Source organism: Pygoscelis adeliae, unplaced genomic scaffold (genome assembly GCF_000699105.1).
Source record: "Pygoscelis adeliae isolate BGI_AS28 unplaced genomic scaffold, ASM69910v1 Scaffold92, whole genome shotgun sequence".
Lineage (NCBI taxonomy): Eukaryota > Metazoa > Chordata > Aves > Sphenisciformes > Spheniscidae > Pygoscelis > Pygoscelis adeliae.
The window spans coordinates 534,280-558,707 of record NW_008824306.1 but is presented as its reverse complement, the minus strand read 5'-3'; the positions used below and the strand labels follow the sequence as shown (position 1 = coordinate 558,707).

The window sequence follows — 24,428 nt, the reverse complement described above, 5'->3', positions numbered from 1 at the left end:
GACATTACAGAAATAATCACACATTTCTGCTTGTAAAAATGTATTCATAATGAAATACTCCAGATATGTGAAAAATCCGGTTAAATCACATTATGACCATTCCTGAGGATGCTTTGGTGAGTCAAGGCTACTTACAAATATTTTTTCTTTCCCATAAAGAAATCTGTAACTCAAACATTTATGTGAAAAGCTACTGTACTTGCAGAGTTTTTTTAATTCCTTAGTTTTGAATAACATTTATTAAGAAGTTAATCTGATAATAAAAGATAAGAAGCATCATGCTGCTTTAACCTTAGAGAAAATGTTGGGATTCTTCAGCCTGTTTGATAGTCTCTGTGTAACACAGGTATACACCTAAATTGTCATATTTAAAACAGCAAGCACGGACAAGTCTATGCAGCTGATCAGTATGAATTAAGTAATGGCTACCATCTTGTGTATACATTTATTCACGTCTTGAACAACTATAAATTGAACCATCAGTTCCTCAGCACACTGAATAACAGAAATAATTTCTTTTAAGAGATCCAAATATTAATGCTAGAGAGTCTTTTCATCACAAATGGCATAGGGAGTCTCAGGCATCAAAGGTAACGAGCAGAAGACAGAGTGCGGGAGAAAGGTCTTGTGACCATTTCCAGTCTTGCTCCTGCTACCAGGACACCTGCTGTAGCAGGAAAAGAGGGTTTGCTTCCTGAAAGAAATAGGTCAGCACTAAAAAAACATTACAGGTAGGCAACTAAGTAAAAAATGACTACCCAGCCACAAACCAGTGAAAAGCTGAGCAGGCAGGAGTGGCCTGGCCTGGCCTATTAGTGACTTGAGAACTGGGATGACCATGTAGGAGGCCCATTGTTATCAGGCACTGCTACCTGAGACACTAGGGATTAACTTTTTCAGAACAAGCCCCCCTCCAGAATCCAACTGACTCATCCTGGCACTGTGGAGAGGTGAAGAACTACACAGCCGCTTTTCACAGAAATTAAAAGACGTATTTTAAAAAATAGGGACAGAGGCTTAACAACAAAACTAACGCAGAACAATCAACATGTAATACTTGTAAACTTGTCATCCGTTCTTTCTTCCCCCCATTTTTTCTTTCCTTATCTGCCAGCTGTTTATATATCCTCTGGGGAAGGACTGCATCTTTTTAACCTTGTTAGCATACATTTAGCATTGCAGTAAATAAAAATAACGGAAAAAAAAAACCTAAATTCATTACTTAAGCACTTTAGCAACATTTATTTATTAAACAAACTATAATTGTTCATTATGCCTGCATAAATTTAAAGAAATGCTTATAATGACTACTGCAGTTTTCTGGCAGAAACAATTGTGTACCATCTGCATTGCTTAATACATTGTGATTAAAAGTCTGTATTGCCCTGTGATTAAAAAACTAAGTGAGAAAAACCTGATGGAGAAAGAACATACTTTTTAATAAGCCAGCTCAGGCAAATTGGAAAAATGGACACATTGTTAGGTACCTAAATCCTACTCTTCCACCATCCCACAATTAAAAATATAAATTTACTCTAGACAGCCAATTTGAAAGCATCTTATGAAACCTCACAGTCTTTGTGCTAATTCTCTATGCACTCTGAGGAAACTGAATGGTCTTTGGGTACAGTCAACAAAATCTTGGGTCACCTGGAGGTGACCTCAAAATTAGACAGTAACTTCTAGTCCCATCTCATGCTTTTAGTAAGTGACAGATCATTGCAGTATAATTTACAAATGTAAATAATAAATACTTTAAGAGTATTGCCTTTCAAAATGGAAAAATAGAACCATTAAGTCCTACAGAAAGTCTTTGCCACCTAATCTCAGATAGCAAAGCTGAATAAACATATAGCTTCAGTCTTTAACTATTATCTGATGACATTGCCTAGCACCATTTTATAGCTGAATAGGGTCCAGCTAGTGCATTAGCTATATACACTGATTTTGTGGGAATCAGTCCAACAACTTTTACTGTAGCACTTTCTTCCTTCATAAATACAGATACACACAGTAGGAACACCACCACCGCTTGCTTCGGAAACATCAATGGACTCAAAATTACATGCCTCCTCATCCAAAAAAACCAAGGAAAGAATACTGCTGACAAACTTTGCCCACACTGAATTGCATACTCCCCAGAAGTGAGACTGTTCTTCATTAACAATAAACCTGCCTGTTTCATGATTCTTCAGTCTCAAAGAAAACTACAGAAAGCAGGAGGAAAGGAAGAGAGAAGTCTCAATCTCGTTCAGCCAACTCTACTGTTCGATTTCCAGATTACTGGAAATTAACTCCTATTAAATAGACTTAAAAAAAATCTTTCCCTGACTCTGCACCCTCATGAAACAATAAACTTACCAAGCAGTGCCAACTGCACACATTAATAAGAATGTGACAATCTTCCTTCTTATCTGCAGTGCAGACTCACTACATAAACTGCCGGTTTTCGAAGCAGCTAATACTGTAACTTAGAACTGACATTACACATAGCACTCTATCATATGAAGTACTTCTCACACTGATTTCTGAGGCCCAGCTTCACACCATTTACCTTTGTCATACAGAAATCTGCAATACAGGCTGGCCACAGACCCTTTAGAAACAAAGATGGTAATTTAGAAATCCAGCTCTTATACAGGCTGAGGAGAGAACTCTCTCCTCCTCCATCACCTACAGAAAGAACCTACAGCAGCTGAACCCTAATTCAGCTGTCATGGGTACCTGCCTAAAGCTGGGTGAAATCCAACCCTTAGTCTCCTCCTTGCCTTCTAAGCTTATCTCTGATTTTTATTAGAGTGTACTGGGCTTTTTCTTTTTAACTGCTTACGCTTAGACTCTTCAGGAGAGAAAGAGGTTCATCTCACAAAAGCTTTCCCTGGTATAAATTCACAAACAATAAACACGTCTCTGGAGCCTATGATGCGTCAGGCTTGTCTGTTTTTCATCAGCATTGAACGGATACATAAAGGAAAACCTCCAATCCCTTGTCTGTGCATCTATTCAATTTCAGCCTTTATGAAGTGGAAACTATGAGAACCCCTTGTCTAGTACAGGATGTCAATTGTCCTCCAACACTTTTTGTGTTGGGCAGCTTAGTGGGAGTTCTAAAAACCGAGTTTTAGATTACCGCTAAAATTCAGACAAGCTTCTGATGACTAATGCTTGTAACCTAACTGTCAGAAGCGATGAATGGCAAACAAATTGCCAGTGTCGTCTATCTGGCTACTGCAGGGAACTGTTCTGAAAGTTTTGGGTCTGGAAACGGGGCTTTGTGAAAAATAGCCCCTTAGGCTTCTTAAAGCAGTCTTGTTGATACTGATTTAAGTAGGAAGTCTTGCTTGCAGTACAAAGATGCTTTATTAAAATGTATTCCGCATTTCTGCCTGACCAGAGTGTTCTCATTATTTGATAAATCCAGACGCTTAGTTTGCAATTCCTCCTGAAATCAAGAAGCATGTCTACCTGAAAGCATCTCAACATGACAGAAGACAAGACCTACTCCTGCTTTTAACACAGTATGAAGGCACAGACAAAACATTTAAGGATTTCCCACAAGGGAAAGAAGAGACCAATGAGCATGCATTTAAACCTATTATCAGAAAATCTGGCCACGACAACCAAACTCAACGTGACATGAGTGTTCAAAACACCACAGGTTGCTCTGAACTCTAGCCGTTAATACAAGTGCCCTGAATACTAGTTCTTTTCACTTCTATTCCCATTAATACAGCTAGCCAAGCAATTTGTCTCAAAACAATTAAATCATAGAATCATAGAATAGTTTGGGCTGGAAGGGCCCTCTAAAGGTCATCTAGTCCAACCCTCCTGCCGTGGGCAGGGACATCTTTAACTCGATCAGGTTGCTCAGAGCCCCGTCCAACCTGACCTTGGATGTTTCCAGGTATGATGTGCTATGGAAAAATACCAAAACCATGCCAACATTCCTTTTCCTTTTTAAAAATTACAATAAAATATGTTTCAGGCGAGATTAATAGGAGTAGCATCACTTTTATTTACTACTGACGCTGTCTACTTCATTCAAGGACATTTCATTGTATTCATCTTGGTACGTTTCTTAAAACTCATATAATGTGCTTTCATAAGATTATTGTTTTTACCTTACATATACACAGGAACAACTAATACAAAAAAAGTGAATCTCATTGATAATGATAAGTATCAGTAGCTGATTCCCGTAAGACTAATTCCATAGAATTCTGGCAAAACCCAGATGATCTACCATGCCAGACAAAATGAAGAGAAGTTGCTAAGATGGATGCACCTTAGTTGATTATAAATATTCTATAAATAGGAAAGTCCACATGTGTATAGGAACAAAATCAGCATCATGAAATTATTAATATTATATAAATGACAAATTCTTAAGAACTGTGTCTGCAGTACATATTTAGCACTGATTCACACCCATGCATGCAGGTCATACTATCTGCCCTTAACTTACATGGTCAGTAAAGCTTGCAGATCATCATCAGCCACTGGCAACTTAAAGGACTTGCAAATAGTCCTGCACATCTCATGGGGCAGCACTCCACATCTACACAAACAGAAAGAATGGGGGAGAAGTGTACATTAGGCATTTTCCAGATTTACTTCAAGTGAATGTTGCTGTGAATAGGAAAATGAGTGAGGAATACTGGGGTAGAGGTAAAGAAAGCAAGGCTCTATGAAATTTTGCTATTACAAAGCCAAGAAACTTGAAGTGCACATGGTGGCCTGTCTCCCACACACTGAGGTCCTTAGTGATTCTCTATGATTCTTTATCTGCGATATCAGAGAACAAAAAGGGCAAATGAGTCACATAAAGAATCAGCTACAAATCCTTTCTTTTTTCCCTTAAATCACGATTTTTCCTCTTTGATTTAAAATACTGTGTTTTGCCTGTGAACAGGCACCTGATTATGTCACAGAATGCTCAGTACAGCAGCTATAATAAAAGGTCCACAAACAAAATGAAAGAGAGACAAAAAGGCTGTCCTTTTCTTGTCTACTGCCATGTGCTGAGAGAGGCTTAACATTACAAATAATATTCTTTGGCCGCAATATATCATTATTTGCTCAGCAACAAACAGAAAGTAGGTAGGTTTACAAGCAGAGCTTCCCAGATAACAGCTTAGGATAAATAGAGGAAACTTACTTTTCACGGTCGTTGTATGTAAGCATGGCAGACAGTTGTTCAAAATTCTCAAAGCTATTTTTCTTTAGTCGTTCTTGAGCTACGGAAAGGAGGAAGTGGAGGTCCATTTCATATTCATCTTTCACACTGTAATAACGCCCCAGAGTCATAATTTCATGTTCTGAAAATGCTCCGTCAGTGATACTGACTATCAAATTTCTGTTCACAAAAACAACAGCCTACATTAGTTTTAAGTAAAGGATTTTAAAACAGTTAACAATCACTAAATTTCAGGGGGAAAAAAGGGATTAAAGTGCACTCATTATAAAGTGCTGTATTTAGATCTTTAAAGAATGTATCTATCTACTTAAATTTGAAATCCAGATCGGTTCAAGGAGGTATAAAGGAAATTACTTGAACTGTTAAACTTTTGCAGGATGTCCACATTTGCTCAGTAGTTGGCTATACATACAAAAATACATAATAATCATGACTGAAGCCTTTTACCAGAGGTGCCATACTGGCATGGAATATTAACAGCAATGTGAAAGCTGGCCCTGTTGGGTAGCTTTCAGGGGAAAGCTGGGGGAAGGGAAACAGAAATTGGTCACAGAGAAAGGGCAGAAAATTACACCCAACTTGTAATCACAAGCCCTCCTGGCAAGAATGGAAGACAGGAGGCAGTAGCAAGACCAGTTTATGCTTGGACACTGTCAGCGGAGAATCAGATCCCATGCAGGCAAGAGCCTGAGATGCGCTCTCCCAAGATTGCTTGTGCTGCTCAGAGGAATCAGCCCAACCCAAGGAAGAAGAAATGTTCCTAAGATCCATCTGATGGGCCAGGGCTGGCACTGAATGACTAGTCATTCCTGTTAATATCAAGAATTTGTTGCTGGTAATGGAGCTGGAGTGATTTCTGGGTAAGCTCCTGAAGGCACTTGTATATCAGCAAATGGACACAAGCTTTGGAGCTTAAGAACCGGGACTAGTAATTACAGTTCAGAACAATCTCCCTCTGCTTTATTGTTGGTGGAGGGGAGGAGAAGGACTAATTTTAAAGACTACATTGTCTTTGTAGTAGAGGTTTTGTCGCCTTCAATGATTACAGTTCTTCATATGTCCTGGATGTTGCCACAACTTAAGGGAAGAAAAACACCAGTAGTGAGGTATGCAAGGAAACCTAGGAGGCTTCCTGCACTCCTGGAAAACACTGGCCTGAACTGTAGGTTACTTCAGCTGTTACAAGGCCTCTTGTCAAACCCGGCTTAGTGTAACTATACATTGGTATTATGAACCCAAACGTCTGCCTCTGGTGAACTCACGTTCAACAGGATTATTATTAACAGCAAGCATCAACATAGGCCTATGTGCCTCAATCAAAATTAGATGAATTATATATAATACTTCTGGATAAACTGCACTAAGAATAAACTTCACCATAATTGCTGATGCAATTAGAGCTGTACCTTGTGGTACCCCTGAGGGTGCCGCACCACTGTGATTATATACCGATCTTTGAAAACAAATGGAAGAAATTATTAGGGATGCACAAAGTTCTGACACAAGACAAACTTCTGGCTGGAGAACAGTTAAATTCTTGAATGAATCTGATAATGAGTCTCTTAACGTCCACATGTGAACTGAAAGCACAGAAGCTTTGTTCCCTTCCAAATTGCAAAATCTTATCAACAAACATAATTTTTCACTCGCTTCCTCTCAGAAGCTTGTGCAGTCCTGTTCAAATGAAGATATCTCTTCATAGAATATGATTGCACTTACACAGCTGTCCAGAAAAGGATGCTAAACACTGTATAGTGTCTACTTTGATTCAACTGCTGCTTTTTTCATATTAAATAAATCAGAATGATCCTTTATTTGCAGTGGCAGGAGATAAATACAAGGAGAAGACAAGTTGTTGACAGTAGCAAACCTTATTTGAGATTATGCAAACTCAATGACCAAAACTTGGTCCATCTATTAATATAATCATTATCTTGTCAGTATTATTATTCCACTTACTGAATATTATTATTTATATTGTAGCAGCATTCAGAGATCCAGTCAAAACTGGAGCCTCTTTCCTGGAGCCTGCAGTAATACTACTGCAAACACAAAGAAGAGGACAATGCCGCCTGATAAGCCTGGCACTGTAAATGCTTGGGCTGGTGAAGCTGAAAGCATGTAGATAACAGCACTCATCTGAATATTTCCACAGAGGATTTCCACATATGGCACAGATTTTTCCAGTGTCAGGATTTTAAAGGTCTTTTATTTTATCAAGCCAGTCAGTGACAATCAAGTCACCAAAAGCCCCAGAAAAATTATTGCCTCATTTGGGAATTAAGGAATATTCTAGTGATTGCTAGGGACTAATGAGTGAGACCCAAGATTCGCAAACAGAATTACATCTAAACTCTTCCTGACAAAAAGAAACAAGCTGCAACAATTGTTCCCACAGCTTAGTTATCTTTTGTTTTACTTTTTTTTTTTTGTTCTAGAAGAATAAGACAGATTGCAATCTGAATTTGGTAGAGAAAGAAGAAATAATAATTAACTGCTTATGAGAGCTGTTTCGCAAGCTGAATTGAAGATAGGCATCTTTGTTAAACCCACATGGTTCTTTGTCTCTAACAGCGAACAGTCTTGCCAGTAGCTTATGAGAAAAAGTAGTCTGGATAGAACCACGTGATGCACAGGCGTCTAAGTTTTAGTTATTTTTTTCTTCTCTTTTTAACAAAGCTTTCAATAGTTTTAATGATAGCTTAGGGGATAGCTTCGATGTATACCATGCGTTTATTTTCTGGATGATGTGCCATAGATTTGGGTTCTGAAAGTAGTTAAAGTAAATTGTATAATTACAATTCTGCTTCACTACATCATACTCATAGGTGTATTTTTAAATGCAGCTCATATAAAATTACACAGGTAGAAAGGAAGAAATCTGAACAGACAAATTCAGAGCACAGTAAAGCTTTAGCTGTGTTTAAGAAAAGAGGATTATCATGCTGGTTGAAGCTGTCACACAGATAATTGCCTGTACTAAAAATATCATTTCTAGTTAGTTATAATCATGAAATGCCACGACAGATTAAAAATAAACAGTGATGTACACAAGAAAATACAAAACTGAAAGAAAAATACACATTCTATTCACAGAAAAATATCTTTGACTTTTCATAGATGCAAAGAAGTGCTCTCGTCTTCGTCATTAAAAACGTTTCTTTCATTCTAAAGTAAGAAACATGGATAATAAAAAGAAGAGAGCCTTTAGATTACTGGATGTAATATGAATGAACAGAAACAAAATCTACTATCACCATAAAGCACAAAAGTTAAATGTTCCTTAGAGGCAAATTCTTCCTCTGGCAGTGTAAATGCTTCCTGTTAGACCCCCTGCGGTCCCACCGCAGGAGAGGTGTAGACCATTAGTAGGTGCTCAAGCAGGCCCAGGTGAACACTGAGGCCAAAAAAACAGTATTACATGGATTCCGCTGCTTCCTGTCTTACTCATGCAGAGGGCTACTGCATTTTTGTTGCTAAAACTGCGTGCCTCAAGACCATGTAACTAGACATATCTTACTCCATGCCACAGAACAGCACTAGCCTAAATTAAACAGCTGGGCATTTCTCAGCTGCACGGAGTATGACTGTGATTAAATTTACACTCAACTGACCCTCTTCCTGATAAAATAAAAATCTTTCCCTGCTGTTTAAAAGCAGAGTCATCCCTTCTAAAAGTGTGCTCCACCAATTTTGTCATGCATATGTTCCGAAACATTGACCTGCTCTTAGTGCATGTAAGAAGACAAAGATTTGCAGATGATTATTTCATAATTTGAACCAAAACCATAATTATTTTCTTTTCAAAAGTTATTGTGTATATAAATTAAAACCCTTTCCCAAGTGCTATAAAGGTTCTCCAGATATACATGAACTTTCAATTTTCTCCACTTCTTACTCTAGTAATAACATTGTCTTTCTTAATGCAGTTCACAATTCAGAATCTTGCTTCTGTTGAGTAAAACATCTGAGTCTAGGAATATTTTTACCAAAACTGCCAGTAACCGTGGCCTCTCTTAGTCTGAATCCTACCTTTTAATCACTTATTTTTCATTTCTGAATACCAAGTTGTTTTCATTTCTCACTACTTTCACTTTGAACCGCTGGAAGAACCCTCTGCTGATCTATATATCTTCTGAGATATTTCAGAAGCAATTTCTGCCTTGGCTAACATTCCTATAGGGATGACATTCCACACAATATACATCTAGTTATATGCTTTAGTTATTATGACAGCTCCTAAATACATAGTGTATTACCACTGTGAAAACCAAAATGCTTCTAGGTAAAATCTCCTCCTCTGTTCCACATCATTAACTTCACCAGCACCCAACACAGTTCATACGCTCAGGTATTCTGGCTGTGGGACAAACTTGAATCGGCTTGCATTTGGACATGATTTCCTTTTTCAAGTATCAATGCATTTGCCTATTGCCGTATCTGGTTCATTGCCAGAATCCAGGTATCTATTCACCCTATCTCTGCTGAAATTACTATCCAAGCATTAATCATTGCTCTCACTACTGCTTTCCAGTCCTTTTTAAAGACACTTATCACTGCATCCTATAATTTCAATACACCGTGGTTCTGCGAAGACTCTCTTCTTTACCAATGATTCAAAACCAAAATAACATCATTTTCAGGAGGCCAACTCAAACATTCCGTCTTGAATTTCAAAACTACTAATTAATTTGTTTGACTCTCTCAGGATAGGCTTTTCTTTATCCTTCAGTGTATATATTAACGCTGACTTGCCCTTCTTCATAACACCCTGTGCCAGCTCCATAAAAAGTAGAGAGATTTTAGTTGTGCTGTTCAGCTTACTTGGAACTATTGCATTTCTCTTTTTTTCTGGGGCATGGATTCACTTTCTTTTTCACATACAGTCTCCAAGTAAATGCAAAACAAATGTATCCCATTTGTCAGCTAACACGTGCAGAAAGAATCAAGAAACAGTCACGCTCTCTACATTTTTGGGGAAGGTGCCTTCATTAAATATTAAAAAATAAAATCCACTGTCTTACCTGAAAGGGTCATACTCAATCACCTTGGTATGCTCAGGGTCAGTGGCTGCAAACACCTGTCTGACTTCTCGGGAACGAGGTTCGGCTATGTCTTTCAGTTTCTTGAGGATGACACCAACATCAGCCACGGAGAACTTAACAAAGGAAAGCAAGACAGATTAGAGAGAAAGGCACTATGCAACCAACTATACATGTACCAGCAAGAGTTGTCAAGATGCAGGGCAATGTTGAACTGCTAAGTGTCATTAGTTTCTTCATTGTCTCACTTCAAATGCATGAATCAGCACTCTGTTAAGTTTGGAGAGAAAAAAATTGCCTCCTACTGAGAATATAAAAAGATTAAACAAAAATCATCAGGTCATGCACTTTCAGAAAGCTTATTCCAGCTACATAAAAGGCCATCCACTTTTGCTTCAAACATTGAATTGCTAAAGCAATAGCAGAAACATTTAAAGTACAGTTCTAATAACTTGGTCCTCATTTTATGGTGGTGCATCTCACTTAATTCTCAATTAATAAAATTCACCATGTTAAAAGTAATCTTTTCACTGTTGGCTCCGATGAACTGTTGAACAGATATTCTCATTCATATTAGACTGAGTATGCTGTTCTACATACTCAGAATCAGCAGACTGGAAATTTGTTAGGAACCAATTTTTCCTGTCATTTAAGAAGAATGCTTATTTCTTCTAAATATAGGCCATTAAAATAAAACTAAATTTAGATAAACAGAACTGGAGCACTTAAGCTTCCACCCTATATTCAGATTGTTGCGTTAGAGCTCTACCAAAGATTTATTTGCTATGCTCATTTTTAACAGAAAACATCTATGTATTTAGTCATTAAATAGGGGTTGAGTCCAAGCATAAATATCTGATATGCCCTTACATCTGCCATGCTTTACCTAACTTACAAAGCACAATGAACTGTCCGAAAATAGTTTTCTCCCATTTCTTCCAGTAAGCAATGTTGTTTTAACTAGCAATTATTTGAAATTTGGTATGACTGGCGTTAAGGACCTAATCACAACAGAGAATGGGCCTCACTCTCAGTTATGCTGAAGTCTGTCTGCAGCATTGTATCAGTTCAAAGGGATCTAGAAAAGGGTATTTAAAGTCCCTATGACACTGCCAGAGCAGTATAAAGTGATACCAGTTTAATAAATACATCAGTGGTTCCAGGTAACATGCTGCTCCGGGTACAACCCTGGCATGCAATGCCACGCAAGGCAGTGGTGTGGAGCAGCTGGACCAGCAATCAAAAAGTTTTAGAGACAGCAACTTTTTCAGTCTTCTCCCCAAGCTGTTATTGTTTGGGCCGTAAGCACGCAGCTTTTTGCTGAAAAAGCAAGGAACAGAGATTGAGAAAAGATGGGGCAGAAGGAATCAATCAGCAGAATATTTAAAGATGGACAAAGTGTTCTGTCTATTTAAAAACCTGCCTTCTCTATATTATCAAAGCAATTATTTTCACATCTTTTTTCTAAACTACATATTCCAAACACCTACATAAACATCGAGTATCTGAGCAGCATGGCAATAACTCTTTACCTGCTCTCCCCCCTTCTCATGTAATTGCTGACATGTTAGTAGTCACAATCTAGTTTTATTTGATCGTCTTGCTTAAGAAAGAGGTTATTATGTTTAATTCAAAGGAAGTAAAATCAACCTCCATGTTTGTGCTGCAGAAGACTACAAAGTTTGAACAATTGAGACTGTTCCAGAGATGGTGAATTCATTTCCAAGGAGGCACAGTGATGCCTTGTTTGAAAGAGTCCTCCTCAAACCTGGATAATAGCGGTAGGACTGTGCACAACACACATGTTCTGCTTTGCAAGCAAATTTATGCTTTCTAAATACATCTTTTGTCCTCAAATTGGAAAAGAAACTAGAAGTGTTGAAAAGTTTTGAGAATTAGATCCTTAAAGTTACTTTCAGTACAGGTGGCAATCAAAATGACAAGACTCAATGATTTTTCTTTCCCCATAACTTAAAAACAATACAATAAATACAATTTTGAAACAGAAAATTACAACTTTCCAAATATCTCATATGGTGTCAAACATGTTTCAATGATAACAAAATCAATTCCCACCTGCACTATGATTACCAATCAAAATTTCATCTAAATCAACATATGCCTATAGAAATGTGGTCAAAATGGCATTTTCCAGAAGAAAAACATTCCATCTGGATTTCTTTCACCAGTTTTCAGAAAATGTACTGATGTGTTCTGCTGAAAGGAAACCTCTGTCTATTCAGAAGGAAAATTATTTATTTTCTAATTTTAGAAATAACTGACAAAGAGTCATCTTAAAATTGTTTCCCCTTCTTCAAACCATCATCCAGCTCTGCTCTTCTCTAACAATTGCTGAAGTTCTTATGATTTGAGTATGCAATCCCCTGATGAACTGAGGCAAACAAGGTTGTCCTTACTTCTGGAGCTCTATTCAAAGGATGTGAATAAAGCATCTATCATTGGGAGAATAAACCTTTTTTTCTACCAGCTGTTTTAAATCTCAACTGTGCAAAGAACATTTCAAAATTCACTTTAAAGAAGTATTTTTAGTGTTGCTTCTTCCCATTTTGCAGATTTTATTTTGATAATATACAATCATTCAGTCTGAAAAACTAAGATCTCATCTGTTTGATCCAAGATAATTAATGCAAACAGCAGCTCCAGAGAACATTTACAATCTAATGATGCACTCTGCATTTTGGAGAACAGCTTTGGTTTTGATTCTACTAGGAGGAGAAACAGTCCAGCAGTAAGGAAACATAATGTCTATAGCTTTGTATTTTACTGCTTAAAGCATTTAGCAGTCATAGCATTTTACATCAACAAGCATTTTGCAGACCTTCCTCATTATTCCAGGGAAGGCAGGTGGTGCTAACTCCACATTAATTTACAAAGAAATCACACGTTCTGCTATTTTCATTTGAGTGAGAACAGCGCGTGTGGCCCAAAGGCAGCACAGGGTCAGGTTGCATCTACCTCTGCCTCAGCAGCACAATGGCATCAAGACTCGAAGTCCCCAGGACTGTGCTAGGCCTACTGGCGTCTTGCGAGTCCTGCAGGTTCACTCGCTTTGGTGAGCCAGCAGACAGGGAACAATTAAAACTTGCACTAAGAACCTTCTCCCTTCTCCATCCACAAAAGGTCCGGACAAATGGGCAGAGGACCATAGCGTGATAAACCCTCCTGGATATTTTCCCTAGGGGTACTCTCAACAAGCCTATGCAAAAGGGCAGCTCTGGAGAAGGTCTGCTGACAGGCACAATTCATGCTGCCGCCCCACCATGAGCTATGAAGCATACGCACTACCCCAAAGTCCTCACAGCACAGTCTAGTCCAAAGGCTGATGTTCAAGATCACACTGTGACAAAGCAACGATCCAGAAAAGGGACTGGGATGCAGAAACACCTTGGCTCCTGAGCTGATGCAGTTTTAAGGTGCGTCTCGGGGTGGCTGGGTCAGAGCTGCACATTACAGGAATTTCCAAGTATACCAGGGTACATTTATTCAAATATTGCAGCACAAACTTCATCGTAAAAAAAAAAAATAGTAACCTACACTTCTTACCAGAACAACATAAAATCCCACAAAATGCTCTGTGATTCTTCTGTGGTTCTCCATCCCTGTATCCTTTCTTTTTTGACCTCTGTGACCATTCCTATAGACAATCAGTTTCCTCCTATTGGATAAATTTCTGGCTTTGGTGAATGAGAGCTTCTTTACCAGCCATATGTGTAATGACTGGTAGCATTAAGTATACACGAGCAGAGGCACCCCAGCTCTCTATTTATTGTTGCTCTCCCCTCTGAAGGCAACACCAAAAGATAGTGAAACTCAGCACAAACTGTAAGCTTGAATTCCTGACTGTGATATGAATTTCTAATATTACAAGGGAAACGTTTTGGCAGATAAATATGTATGAAGCCAAAATATCAGATCAGGGAATAAAATAGCCTCATCGGTAAGACTCTAAATTGGATGTGCCCACATCCTGAGTACTGTGCACTGTTCCAGTCTCCACATCTCACAGTTGCCTTGCAAAGACAGACTAAAAAGGGTGAGACTCTTAACTGGATAGGATTAGGCTGAGGGGGAAGAATGTCTGAGATTTACAAAATTATGAAGGTGGTGCATAAGGTGAATGGGGATCTTCACCAAAGCTCAGAACACTAGAACTGGCATTGAAACTAGTGGGAGGTTGGTTTAAAACAGATAAAAGATACTTACTTCTTTCATCATGTATTTTTTTACATAGTAGGCAGTGAACTTTTCAACTTGCTGCCACAGAAAGCTGTGGAAGCAGACAATATCTGTAGGTTCAACAAGAGTTAGATCAATTCGGGGACAAGAGATCCATAAACAGTCTCAAGAAGGAATAGGCAGGGATATACCTTCTAACAACCCCTAATACAATAAGAGTAGATGCTGAGAAAGTAGAAGGGGAATGGATGGTAAAGACTGGCCAGGCTTGCATGCACTCCCTAGCTAACATCTCCTAAATCCATTGCTAGACAGAGAGCACTGGGCTGTGAACTTTGGGTGAAGAAACTAGGTATAAATAATTCTGAAAAATACGTAGATAAGGTACAGTCCTTAAAGATAATAGAAAATAACAAGAACCTGCTTCACCTCATTTGCATGCTTCTCCATGTAGTTGAACGTGTACTCATCAGCATCCACCAAAAGAAAGTTGTGACCATGGAAACAAACTCTGGCTCCAACAAACAGATTCTGAGCCTTGAAGTATTCAGATGGCTCACTCTTAAAGAGCTCCTGCCCAGGCTTCTTAATGCGACCTCTTTCCAAGAATTTCCCACCAAGTATCCCTGTGGGAATAGAATTGTAATTAATTAATTGTGGCTTCACTTGGGAAAAAAAGCCCACAAAAGAAAACCCCAAACCAGCTGGTTTGTATTTAAATACTAGTTTTCATCCTTGAGTTTCTTGTCTCATAATATACTCTCCCACTCCCTCTCATTGCTAAAAGAACTGTCTCTGTCAGTGTCCACAGCAACAGTTACATTGTGCATAGTCTGTGACATGTCTCATTTGAATGCCTGCCAAACACCTTCCCTTTATTTCTTTTCTTTAAAATGGGACAGAAATGTGCCTCTTCAAATCGTTCCCATAACCCCGTTGCCAGCCTTGGGACTGACCCTTGAGAAACATAAGATGCAAAATGTAAGATGCAGGCAATTATCCTTGAACTGTTAAAGCAAAACAGAAAAAAAAAAAAAATCACAACTTAGGATAGCAGAGTCCTACAAAGACCCTGAATTCTGGTGCACTGTAATTCTAACTTGTTTTTAAGGGCTTTTGATTGTAAAAAAAAAAGTAGGAGTGACATGACACTATCTTCCACATACTGTTCTGCCAATGCAATTTAATTGCAATCTGTTATTTCCTTTGTGAGCTGGGTATGTCACATTATTTCTTCTCACATTATAATGATTTTATTCGTGCCACTGGAAGCTGCACGCGGTGCTCAAGGGTATGTAAGATACTAAAAGGAACATTTCGCTTTCCAGTAATATCTTCTGGTGCACCACAGGATTGTATTGCATGTACCAAGCTTTCTAGAAAACATTCTGTCACATGTTTAATTTCATCAGGATATGTGCCCTGCAACAACTCTGGAGTGCCTGGGGTTCCTTTCCTGTTTCTCTTTGAGCTTCCAAGCCAAAAGCTAAAAAGCATACTTCAGTAACATTTAATGATGTCTTACATATTAGGTAGTGATGCAAGTCCAATAAAAGGCTGATGAACAGTGTAATAAAAAGCCTTTTATAGTGAAAATTATAAATGAATGTGAAACCCAAACTACTTATTAAACCAGAGTTTGGATCAGATGTCTGTCTTAATTGCTTTACTAGCATCATAAAAGCAAAAGACAAAAAATACACTATGGTAATGGTCAGACCTAGCTTGAATCAAAAAACAATTCAAATCACTAATGTAACTCTAATCTTAACACGTTCCTTTTCACCTAGCTATTAAAACAAATATGAAATTTTAGGTTATATAATCCTGGCAACTGTTTGTAATGTTTAAACAGAACTGGTCTCTGTAAGATTGCAACTTCACTCTTGCCTCTCTACTTCCCTGCAATTGTGCACTTAAATTGGAAGCTTACCTTAATACCTCTGTTCCATAATTGTTTTTTAAACGTTACGGGTTAGTACATTTCAAGAGACATAAAGGAAAACAACTGAGAATATCTCACTAGGTTAGAGATTTTACACTGAAACCTGATGAGAAATTTTGATGGAAATCTACAAAAGCCAGGCTCAAAGCACAAAATAAACACCACGACCAAAGACCCTCTTCCATTAAGATCAGATCAGACTTTGCAGGTGTTTGTACAGCTGTTGGCTTGGTCTTACACTGAGTAAAAAAGGGGTTGTGATCTTCTGCGTGGGGAGCCAAAGTTCTCATGCTTTGACCCCCATCTCAACAAGTGCTTCAAGATGTCCAGCCCTGTGCATTTCAAATACAGTTTCACAGCGTTACTAATAGTGTGAAGTACTTCTCTGCAACCTTCAGGTTGCTGGACTGAGAAAAGTAAGAGCAACTTATTACTTCCATCTTAGGACTGAGATTTGAAACATTTTTACTTGCCAATTTGTATCAATTCATGCAAATAAAAAGGCAAAAACAGTCCTTTGAACACGTGCACAAAAGGGATGGTCAAGTTGTCATTTACTGTTTTAACTCATCCCCTCTCGAAGATGTGCTCAAACTTACTCTTCTCCCACCCCATCCACTTCAACACTTTTCCTTCTCACACACGAATGTTCTTCTCGCTCCCATTTTGCATGCCTTACTCCTTTTTCCTAGCCGCTCTTCTCTGACCCTCTGCAAAGCCTTCTCATTCCTAACCTCGAAGAAACCCGTTCACTTTTCCTTCAGACGTGACTAAAATGAGGGAGGGATGGAGAGAGAGAAGAGAAAGGGAGAAGAAAGAAAAGAAGGAAGGTGGGAACAAAGAAACTTCTGCAGTCCCAGGCCTCTTTCCAACTGCTGCTCTACGTCCCCCCCTATCCCTACTTCTTACCCCGCCTCTTCAAGGCTGTTCTCACTAAACTCTCCAATGGCCAGTTCTTAGCCACATCCTTCCACTTCACCTTTCTACCTACCTCCTCTGAAAGTCAGCTACTCCATCCATCCACTAACATCCCACGGAAATTAAAAACCCATTTACAGATACTTGCCTTTCATACACGTCTTAAAGCATTTGTTATTGTTGGTATTTAAACTTGCCCATTTATTGTTTCACGTTTTCTTTGACTAGCAACGTTCAATGGGCTCCCAGCTGCAATCCCAGCATATATTCTCATTCCAAAATAAAAGGAAGCCAGGAAGGAATCTCTGGCCTGGCACCCATGCTGTTGAGACCCTGACCAACTGAGCACACTTGCACTGCACAGTGTGTGGCTCTGGCTCTGCTCTGGGTGCTATGTGATAAATCTGGGGTCTTAAGACACAGCTATTATTTTTGTGTGTTCAAACTGTTTGAAGGTATGTGAGGGCTGTGCTGCAGTCCAACAGAGTGGTGTTTTACAGGATAAAACTGAGGGTATGTATTGCAGCCCCTGGGTGTAGCAGAAGGACCTGAATTTGTGAGTGTGCAAAACCTCCTGGGATAGTGTTAGATGACTGATAAGGGTGGAGCAAGCCAAACCTGATGCAGCCTTGTCCTTACTGCCTTGCAGGAGAGTTTTCTGGAGTTAAGCATCCTCCAGGAGGGGCTCCAGGCTCTCTGGAGCCTCGTCTAGTTGGAATGGTGCAAAGGAGAATCAGGAGTCACCAAACAGGCAATACATATGATTGGGGTCCAAGATTCAGACTGTTCCCTGGATTTCTTTAATTTAACAGTGCAGCTGTACCCTTAGCATCCTTCATGTCTCCGGACATAGAGAATGCCAGTCAAACATGTCATTCACTAGTGGAGAACTGAGCTGCTCTTGAGCCTCACAGCAGCATTACCTAATAAATATATACATAAGTGTATGTGTCTTTAGCTGTAAAAAAAGAAGTTGCATAAATTTCAGGCCACTGGATGGCAGGAAACTAGTAAAGTAACGATGACAGGACACTGCTGCCATAAGCGGTGCTAAATCTTGATGTTGCAGTGGAGCAGGGCTAACTGGGAATGCTCACTGAAGCCTAGGCAGGTACTCTACACATTTTCAAAACATTTCTCAGAGAACTGCTCGTATTTTAGTTGGGGGTGAGGTCCCTATTTATGCATTCATAGTATAGTTGGATACAAGCAGAGATGCCATCAGAAGGTCTTTGCATTGAAAAGGCTCAGGCCTTCCCAAAAACCTACGCATGTGCAGGGCACTCAGAATGACTTAGTAGCACCACTGACACAGGAAGAGTTCTCTAAGAATACAGAAGGGTCTAGGTATTCACCACACCTTCAATTTTATGGATGTGATGTTCATCACAGGTCTGAAATCGATTAACATCGGAAGTCATTTTCAGTAAAGGCTTAAGAGTAGGGACGCAAGAAACTTAGTCTTTCACTGTAAGGCGGATAACTGGACCTCAGAAAGTCAGCTGCTGCCACCAGAGCCTGAAGCGAAGGACAGTGAACAGTCCTCCCTAGGACAGTCTTTGCTCTAGACAGTGAACTGGGAGTACCAAATAGGTCGGTACTGAGCACAGCGAGCTGGTCACCATTGCAGGATGTACCTGAAATACCATACCAAGGTGCTCTGTGCCAAGAAGCTGATATAGGGCAATTCAAGCAGTATCAAAAGAGCTAGTCACGAGGTTCCACAAGAGCCCAACATGGTAACTAAGGAAACCTTCTATTACTCTTTTTTTCTTCTCTTTGAGAGAATGTGGTTTCCTGATTTTTTTCTCTCTATGGTTTTATCAGAGGCTGACAGCAGCTTTTAAGAGTCAGTCCTTGGACTGCACATGTTGAGAGGTGCCAGAACACTTCTAGATGTTAACTGCTCTGAAACTGTTGCTGCAGGTGTTTTGTGGGCTTCACAGAAATACACTAATCTCCCCAACAGGATCATGCTTAGCCAAGGCTTCCCTATCTCTCTGAGTTACAGAATGACTTCCTGACATCCTTCCCAGTGCTGTGTCCTTCCATCCATGCGCAAGACACTCCAAGGAAATAAAAAGATGCTCGGAAATCACAAAACCTTTCATATCCTTAGTTGGAGGCAACCTACAACAGACAACAGTGGTCAAAAGAATTTAACCGTGACAACATTGGGTGACCACGCTCCAGAAATAGGGTAAATGTGATCAAGCAACTGAGAAATAACAAAGCATTTGTCACTTAAGCACTGGTAGTCTGGCTCTTGAAATTCAGTTCAGTGCTACACACACACATACAGACACTAGCACGGGGCAATCTTCACTTTTTATATGCTAAACACTACATGACTAATGATAAAGTATGTTAAAAAAATATCACAGCTGTTTTGCTTTCATGAGCTGCTTCTATACGATGGATGCTATATAGGTACTATAACACCATAACACAATTTTGCAAAACAAAGGATTTATTCTTCCATTCTTGGCGTCTTACATTTCCTGTCCCTATTTATCATCAGTTACAATACAATTCCTGTATGTTATCCACAACAAAAGCAAATGTTTAAAGGACAAATTTGCAAATTAAAATGTAATAAAAGTCCTAATGCATTAAACTTCCAGTTCCCAAAGGACATTGTGAAGTCCTGTCAAACAAGGAACAGCGTTATTCTCAGTGATGAAGATTATAAATTACTATGACATACAGCTATGTAAGAGAATGCAGTAGACCTGCTGATGTAATTCCCATTGCATTTAAAAATCCACATCCCTGCTTCTGCTAGTGCTGAGTCTGGCCACAATGTTTACTGTAAACTCTAACCAAATGAGCAGGGCAGCTGGGACTGATTGCAAGACATTACTACAGCTTACCTGTGTTTCGCTGTATATGTTCAAAAACTGAAATGGTGTCATCACTCAGGAAGTAGGAAATAATGAATTTCCGGTCCTTGTCAATAGGACTATCTGTGACGAGTTTTGCAAGAAAGCGCAGTATGTTACTTTCCATGCCGCTTCTAAATAGCAAAAGAGGTAAGAAATCAAAAACAGAGTATGAGAAAAGTTTTCATTACTAAGAGATGCATTCTCCTGAGTTTTGTAACATACATTAATTGTGTTATTCCTGGACCAAGAAGGGAAATGGCATAAGGATCCCTACTTTGTCAAAACCCATTTTCAGCTTAAATTAAGAGAACAAACTAGAGTCAGCCAGATAGGAACCACTTTCAGGGGAAAATTACTTCTCTGCCACAGGTCTAGAATGAATTTGTATTCAAATTCTGTTGTGAATTAAGCTCCAAGTTTCTTAAGTTTCTTTCCAGAAAATGTATAAAGGAAGAACACATTTAGGTATGTATTTTCAAATCAAATTCTGGATAGCAATACATACTAGGATTACCTCCACAAAATCAGGCCCCCCAGATGATCTTACTAGTTGGATATTTGTTAAGTGATTGTGTTTTAAATGATTTACAGTACCGCTATATGCACTATCAATACATTCCCAAGCCTTTTCCTAGTAGCTTTCTTCTTTTACAGAGATTCTACAGGTGAATCTCTAGCATGTGACTTTGCTTTCCGCTTAGGCTTCAACAACCACCGCCTGACAAACCATTTCATAATGGAAAGTAAAGGGTTAATGCTTTAATATTGGTACAGTAAACTGCACGAAATTCAGCAGACAAAAAAAATAAATGCCAGAAAGTCAAACAGAAAAACAAATCTGTGTTGGACTGCTGAAGCATACAGAATTCCTGACTCCTGGACTAAGACTTCCATCAAACTCCCACTGAAGACAGCAGAAGGGAAGGAGGTAGGGCATGGGAGGGTCAGAATATTTGCCTTATCAAAAGAGAAATTTTGCTGAGTTCAGAGAAAATTGGAGTACCATGTCACTAAATCAGTCCTCATGCACCTGTCCCTTAAAAGTCTGATGGGCTGCATATTTTGCTGAAAAAATGACACCCCTACTTAACATTTATCTCCTTCACAAAAAGACATAATTTAAAAAGTTGGAATTATTTTTCACTGAAATACCTGTCTTTCTCCATGAATTTCTTGAAATCTTTTTGGGGAGGCTTGGGAAGCAGACCCATACAGGAGCACAGAGAATCCTCTTCGGAACCAAATCCAGTATAAGGAGGAAACGTTTTTTCTGGTTTTGGAGGTGGTGGAGCCTTATATGAAACTGGGGTGAAATCCTCTACAACGAAGACAGCAAGACTTACTTAATACTGTTCTGATGAAGCCGTTCTACTAAGGATTTAAACTTCCAATATGAATCCTTATTAGCCCATTTCTGTAACAGAGCACTGATCAAAGTCAAACCAGGATCCTTCCTACTGTTACAAGGTAGAAAAAGACTCCATAGACGCCAACAGTGAAATTATTGTTTCTTCAAGGGTTTCAGGATTTCATCTATGATCTTAAAATGTTTGACAAATATCATTAAGATACACAGGCAAAAGGAAAGACGAATATAGTTTCAAAATGGGATAAAATAATAAATTAACAATTCTAAATTATTTTTTCAGTTTTATCCTTTGAGACAACATGATTAAGTAAATACTTGGCTTACGAGTTTCCTGTCCTCTGCTTTTTGCCAGAGGAAAACAAATACATACATAAATAAAAATTTATTCATTATTTAAATCATACATATACATGAGAAGAATTTGGTACATTGAAGCCAATAGCTTCAGTCCACATCTCACTTTATCCAGAGTTTTGGAAGCTTTGTTTTTACTCATTTTCCCCAGTCTTGAGTCTTTCCTCGCAGCGATCAATGGTCCTGACTATCCCAGATACAGCAGCAGGAGCTCTCCTGACTCAGCAGAGACATGTCTGGTCAGGGACCTGCACTCCCTTCCCATAGGGGTTGCTCCCAAAAGCCCTGCTGTCCTATGGTCCCTCCTTACTCCTCTTGGTGAAAATCTTGCTGTACCATTTGGCCCCTTGTTGCTTCCCTGCGCTGCTCTTTCGCTGCAACACAGCTGCCAGCTGCCAGTGGGGTTCACATAAAACTTCAACAGAGTAATACAGTCTGCTGGTTAAAGAAGGTTAATGGAAAACAGAAAGTGGAAAAGGTGAGAGGAAAAAAGTAACCTGTATATGGGAGAAAGTAAATGGGCAGAACTGAGGCAAATGAAGACATAAGTCATAGGAACACAGGATAATTCAGGTTGGACGGCACCTCGGGAGGTCTCTAGCGTGGTGTCTGGCTCAGGAGAGGGTCAGCCCCAGGCCAGACCAGGCTGCTCAGGGCTGTATCCAGATGGGGCTTGACACCTCCCAGGACAGAGCCTGCACAGCCTGCCCTGGCAGCCTGCCCCAGGGAGGGAAGTTTTTCCTGATACCCAACTCTGAGACTCTTGTTTCCACTTATGCATGTTGTCTCATGCCCTCCTGCCGTGTACCCCTGCGAAGAGCCAGGCCGCCTGGTCTCAGCAACCTCCCATGGGTGGGTGCAGGCAGCTGCTCGGGGCCCTTCCCTGGCTTGCTGCTTTTGGGCAGACCCAAAAGGGGGGACAGTACCTTGATGAGGTCTAACAAGCGCTGAGCAGAGAGGGATTGCCCCTCACTACAAGACAGACATTGAGGTGCTGGAGCGTGTCCAGAGAAGGGCAATGAAGCTGGTGAAGGGTCTGGAGCACAAGTCTTATGAGGAGCGGCTGAGGGAACTGGGGTTGTTTAGCCTGGAGAAAAGGAGGCTGAGGGGAGACCTCATCGCTCTCTACAACTACCTGAAAGGAGGTTGTAGCGAGGTGGGTGTCGGTCTCTTCTCCCAAGTAACAAGCGATAGGACAAGAGGAAATGGCCTCAAGTTGCGCCAGGGGAGGTTTAGATTGGACGTGAGGAAAAATTTCTTTACTGAAAGAGTGGTTAAACACTGGGACAGGCTGCCCAGGGAAGTGGTTGAGTCCCCATCCCTGGAGGTATTTAAAAGACGTGTAGATGAGGCGCTTAGGGACATGGTTTAGTGGGCATGGTGGTGTTGGGTCGATGGTTGGACTCGATGATCTTAGAGGTCTCTTCCAACCTTAATGATTCTATGATTCTATAGTCACTTTCCTCGATTTTTGGGCAGCCCAGGCTGCGGCTGGCCCTCTTTGCTGTGGTCCCAAGCCCAGCTTGCTGCCCCCCACAACCCACAGAGCCCTTCCTGCACCAACATGGGTGCAATGAGAAGATCAGAGCCAACCGACGCAGCACTGCTGGTGTGGAGCGGCATCACCTCCACAGCTGGGTGGGCTGGAGATGCTGCCCTGAAGAAGGGAGAGCTGGCTGGGCTAGTAAGTGAAAGACAAACACATCAGGCAAACTGGAAGAAGATGGATCACAAACCGCAGCCCAGGGGGCAGAGAGTGATGTAAGTGACCAGTGTATAAAGGTGGATCCCATGAAATAAAGGTTTTTTCTTTAAAACTTAACTTTTCTACCCAGAACTGAAGAGAGATGAATAACCTAAACTTGTAGCATGGGTTTCAGCACAAATGGAGGAGAATGACAAAACTGCTGTCACTTGGAACATTTTCTGAATCGGTTTGTGATTAAAATGTTTTAAATGTGGCTATATCAGAAGACCAAAGCAACATACGTTCTTAAAATCTGACTTGCCTCACAGCAGTATGAAGTTGAAAAATAAGGAAAGCATTCAGATGTCAGAGTTTTTCTTTAACTCGAAAACACAGTGAGATCTTCTTTGGCCTTTACCTCTTAGAAGAATATGGTCTGACTCGAAAAGCTAATACCTTCACCTGAATCAGTCAAAAAGGGGTTTTGCGAAACCATGCCAACATTTTTCTCCATGAAAACCACACGTGCCCTTTCTGTGATTCAGAAGTACAAAGGCCAAGCCCATATGCAAAAGAAAGTCCATTCAGAAACGTGCAAAGCGATCTCCACCACGGAAGAGTAAGTGTATATGTAAACATGCACCGAAATATTGTTTTCTAAATACTGTTTGTGACAAAAGTGCCTCTTGAGACGTTTTCCATGTGCCACGTTACACAACTCACACACGCAATTCTTGTCACAAGAAACAACGGCGCGTGCAAATCGACATATACGGAGACGGAAAGCAAGCCCCGGTACCCACAGGCATCGTGCCGGGGCGTGCTCGGTCGCTA

At 39.9% G+C, this 24,428-nt stretch overlaps 1 protein-coding gene across 1 annotated transcript in view; it reads right to left on the bottom strand.

The window, feature by feature from the left end:
* The window catches only part of EFHC2 (EF-hand domain (C-terminal) containing 2), a 53,403-nt gene that overhangs the window by 5,511 nt on the left and 23,464 nt on the right, over positions 1-24,428 (bottom strand). Inside the window, exons 7-12 of the mRNA XM_009318886.1 lie at positions 21,337-21,502; positions 20,173-20,315; positions 14,866-15,062; positions 10,222-10,355; positions 5,159-5,356; positions 4,466-4,558 (exon numbers count right to left, since the gene is read on the bottom strand). Coding sequence (XP_009317161.1) covers positions 4,466-4,558; positions 5,159-5,356; positions 10,222-10,355; positions 14,866-15,062; positions 20,173-20,315; positions 21,337-21,502 — 931 coding nt within the window. The remainder of the gene's footprint in view (positions 1-4,465; positions 4,559-5,158; positions 5,357-10,221; positions 10,356-14,865; positions 15,063-20,172; positions 20,316-21,336; positions 21,503-24,428) is intronic.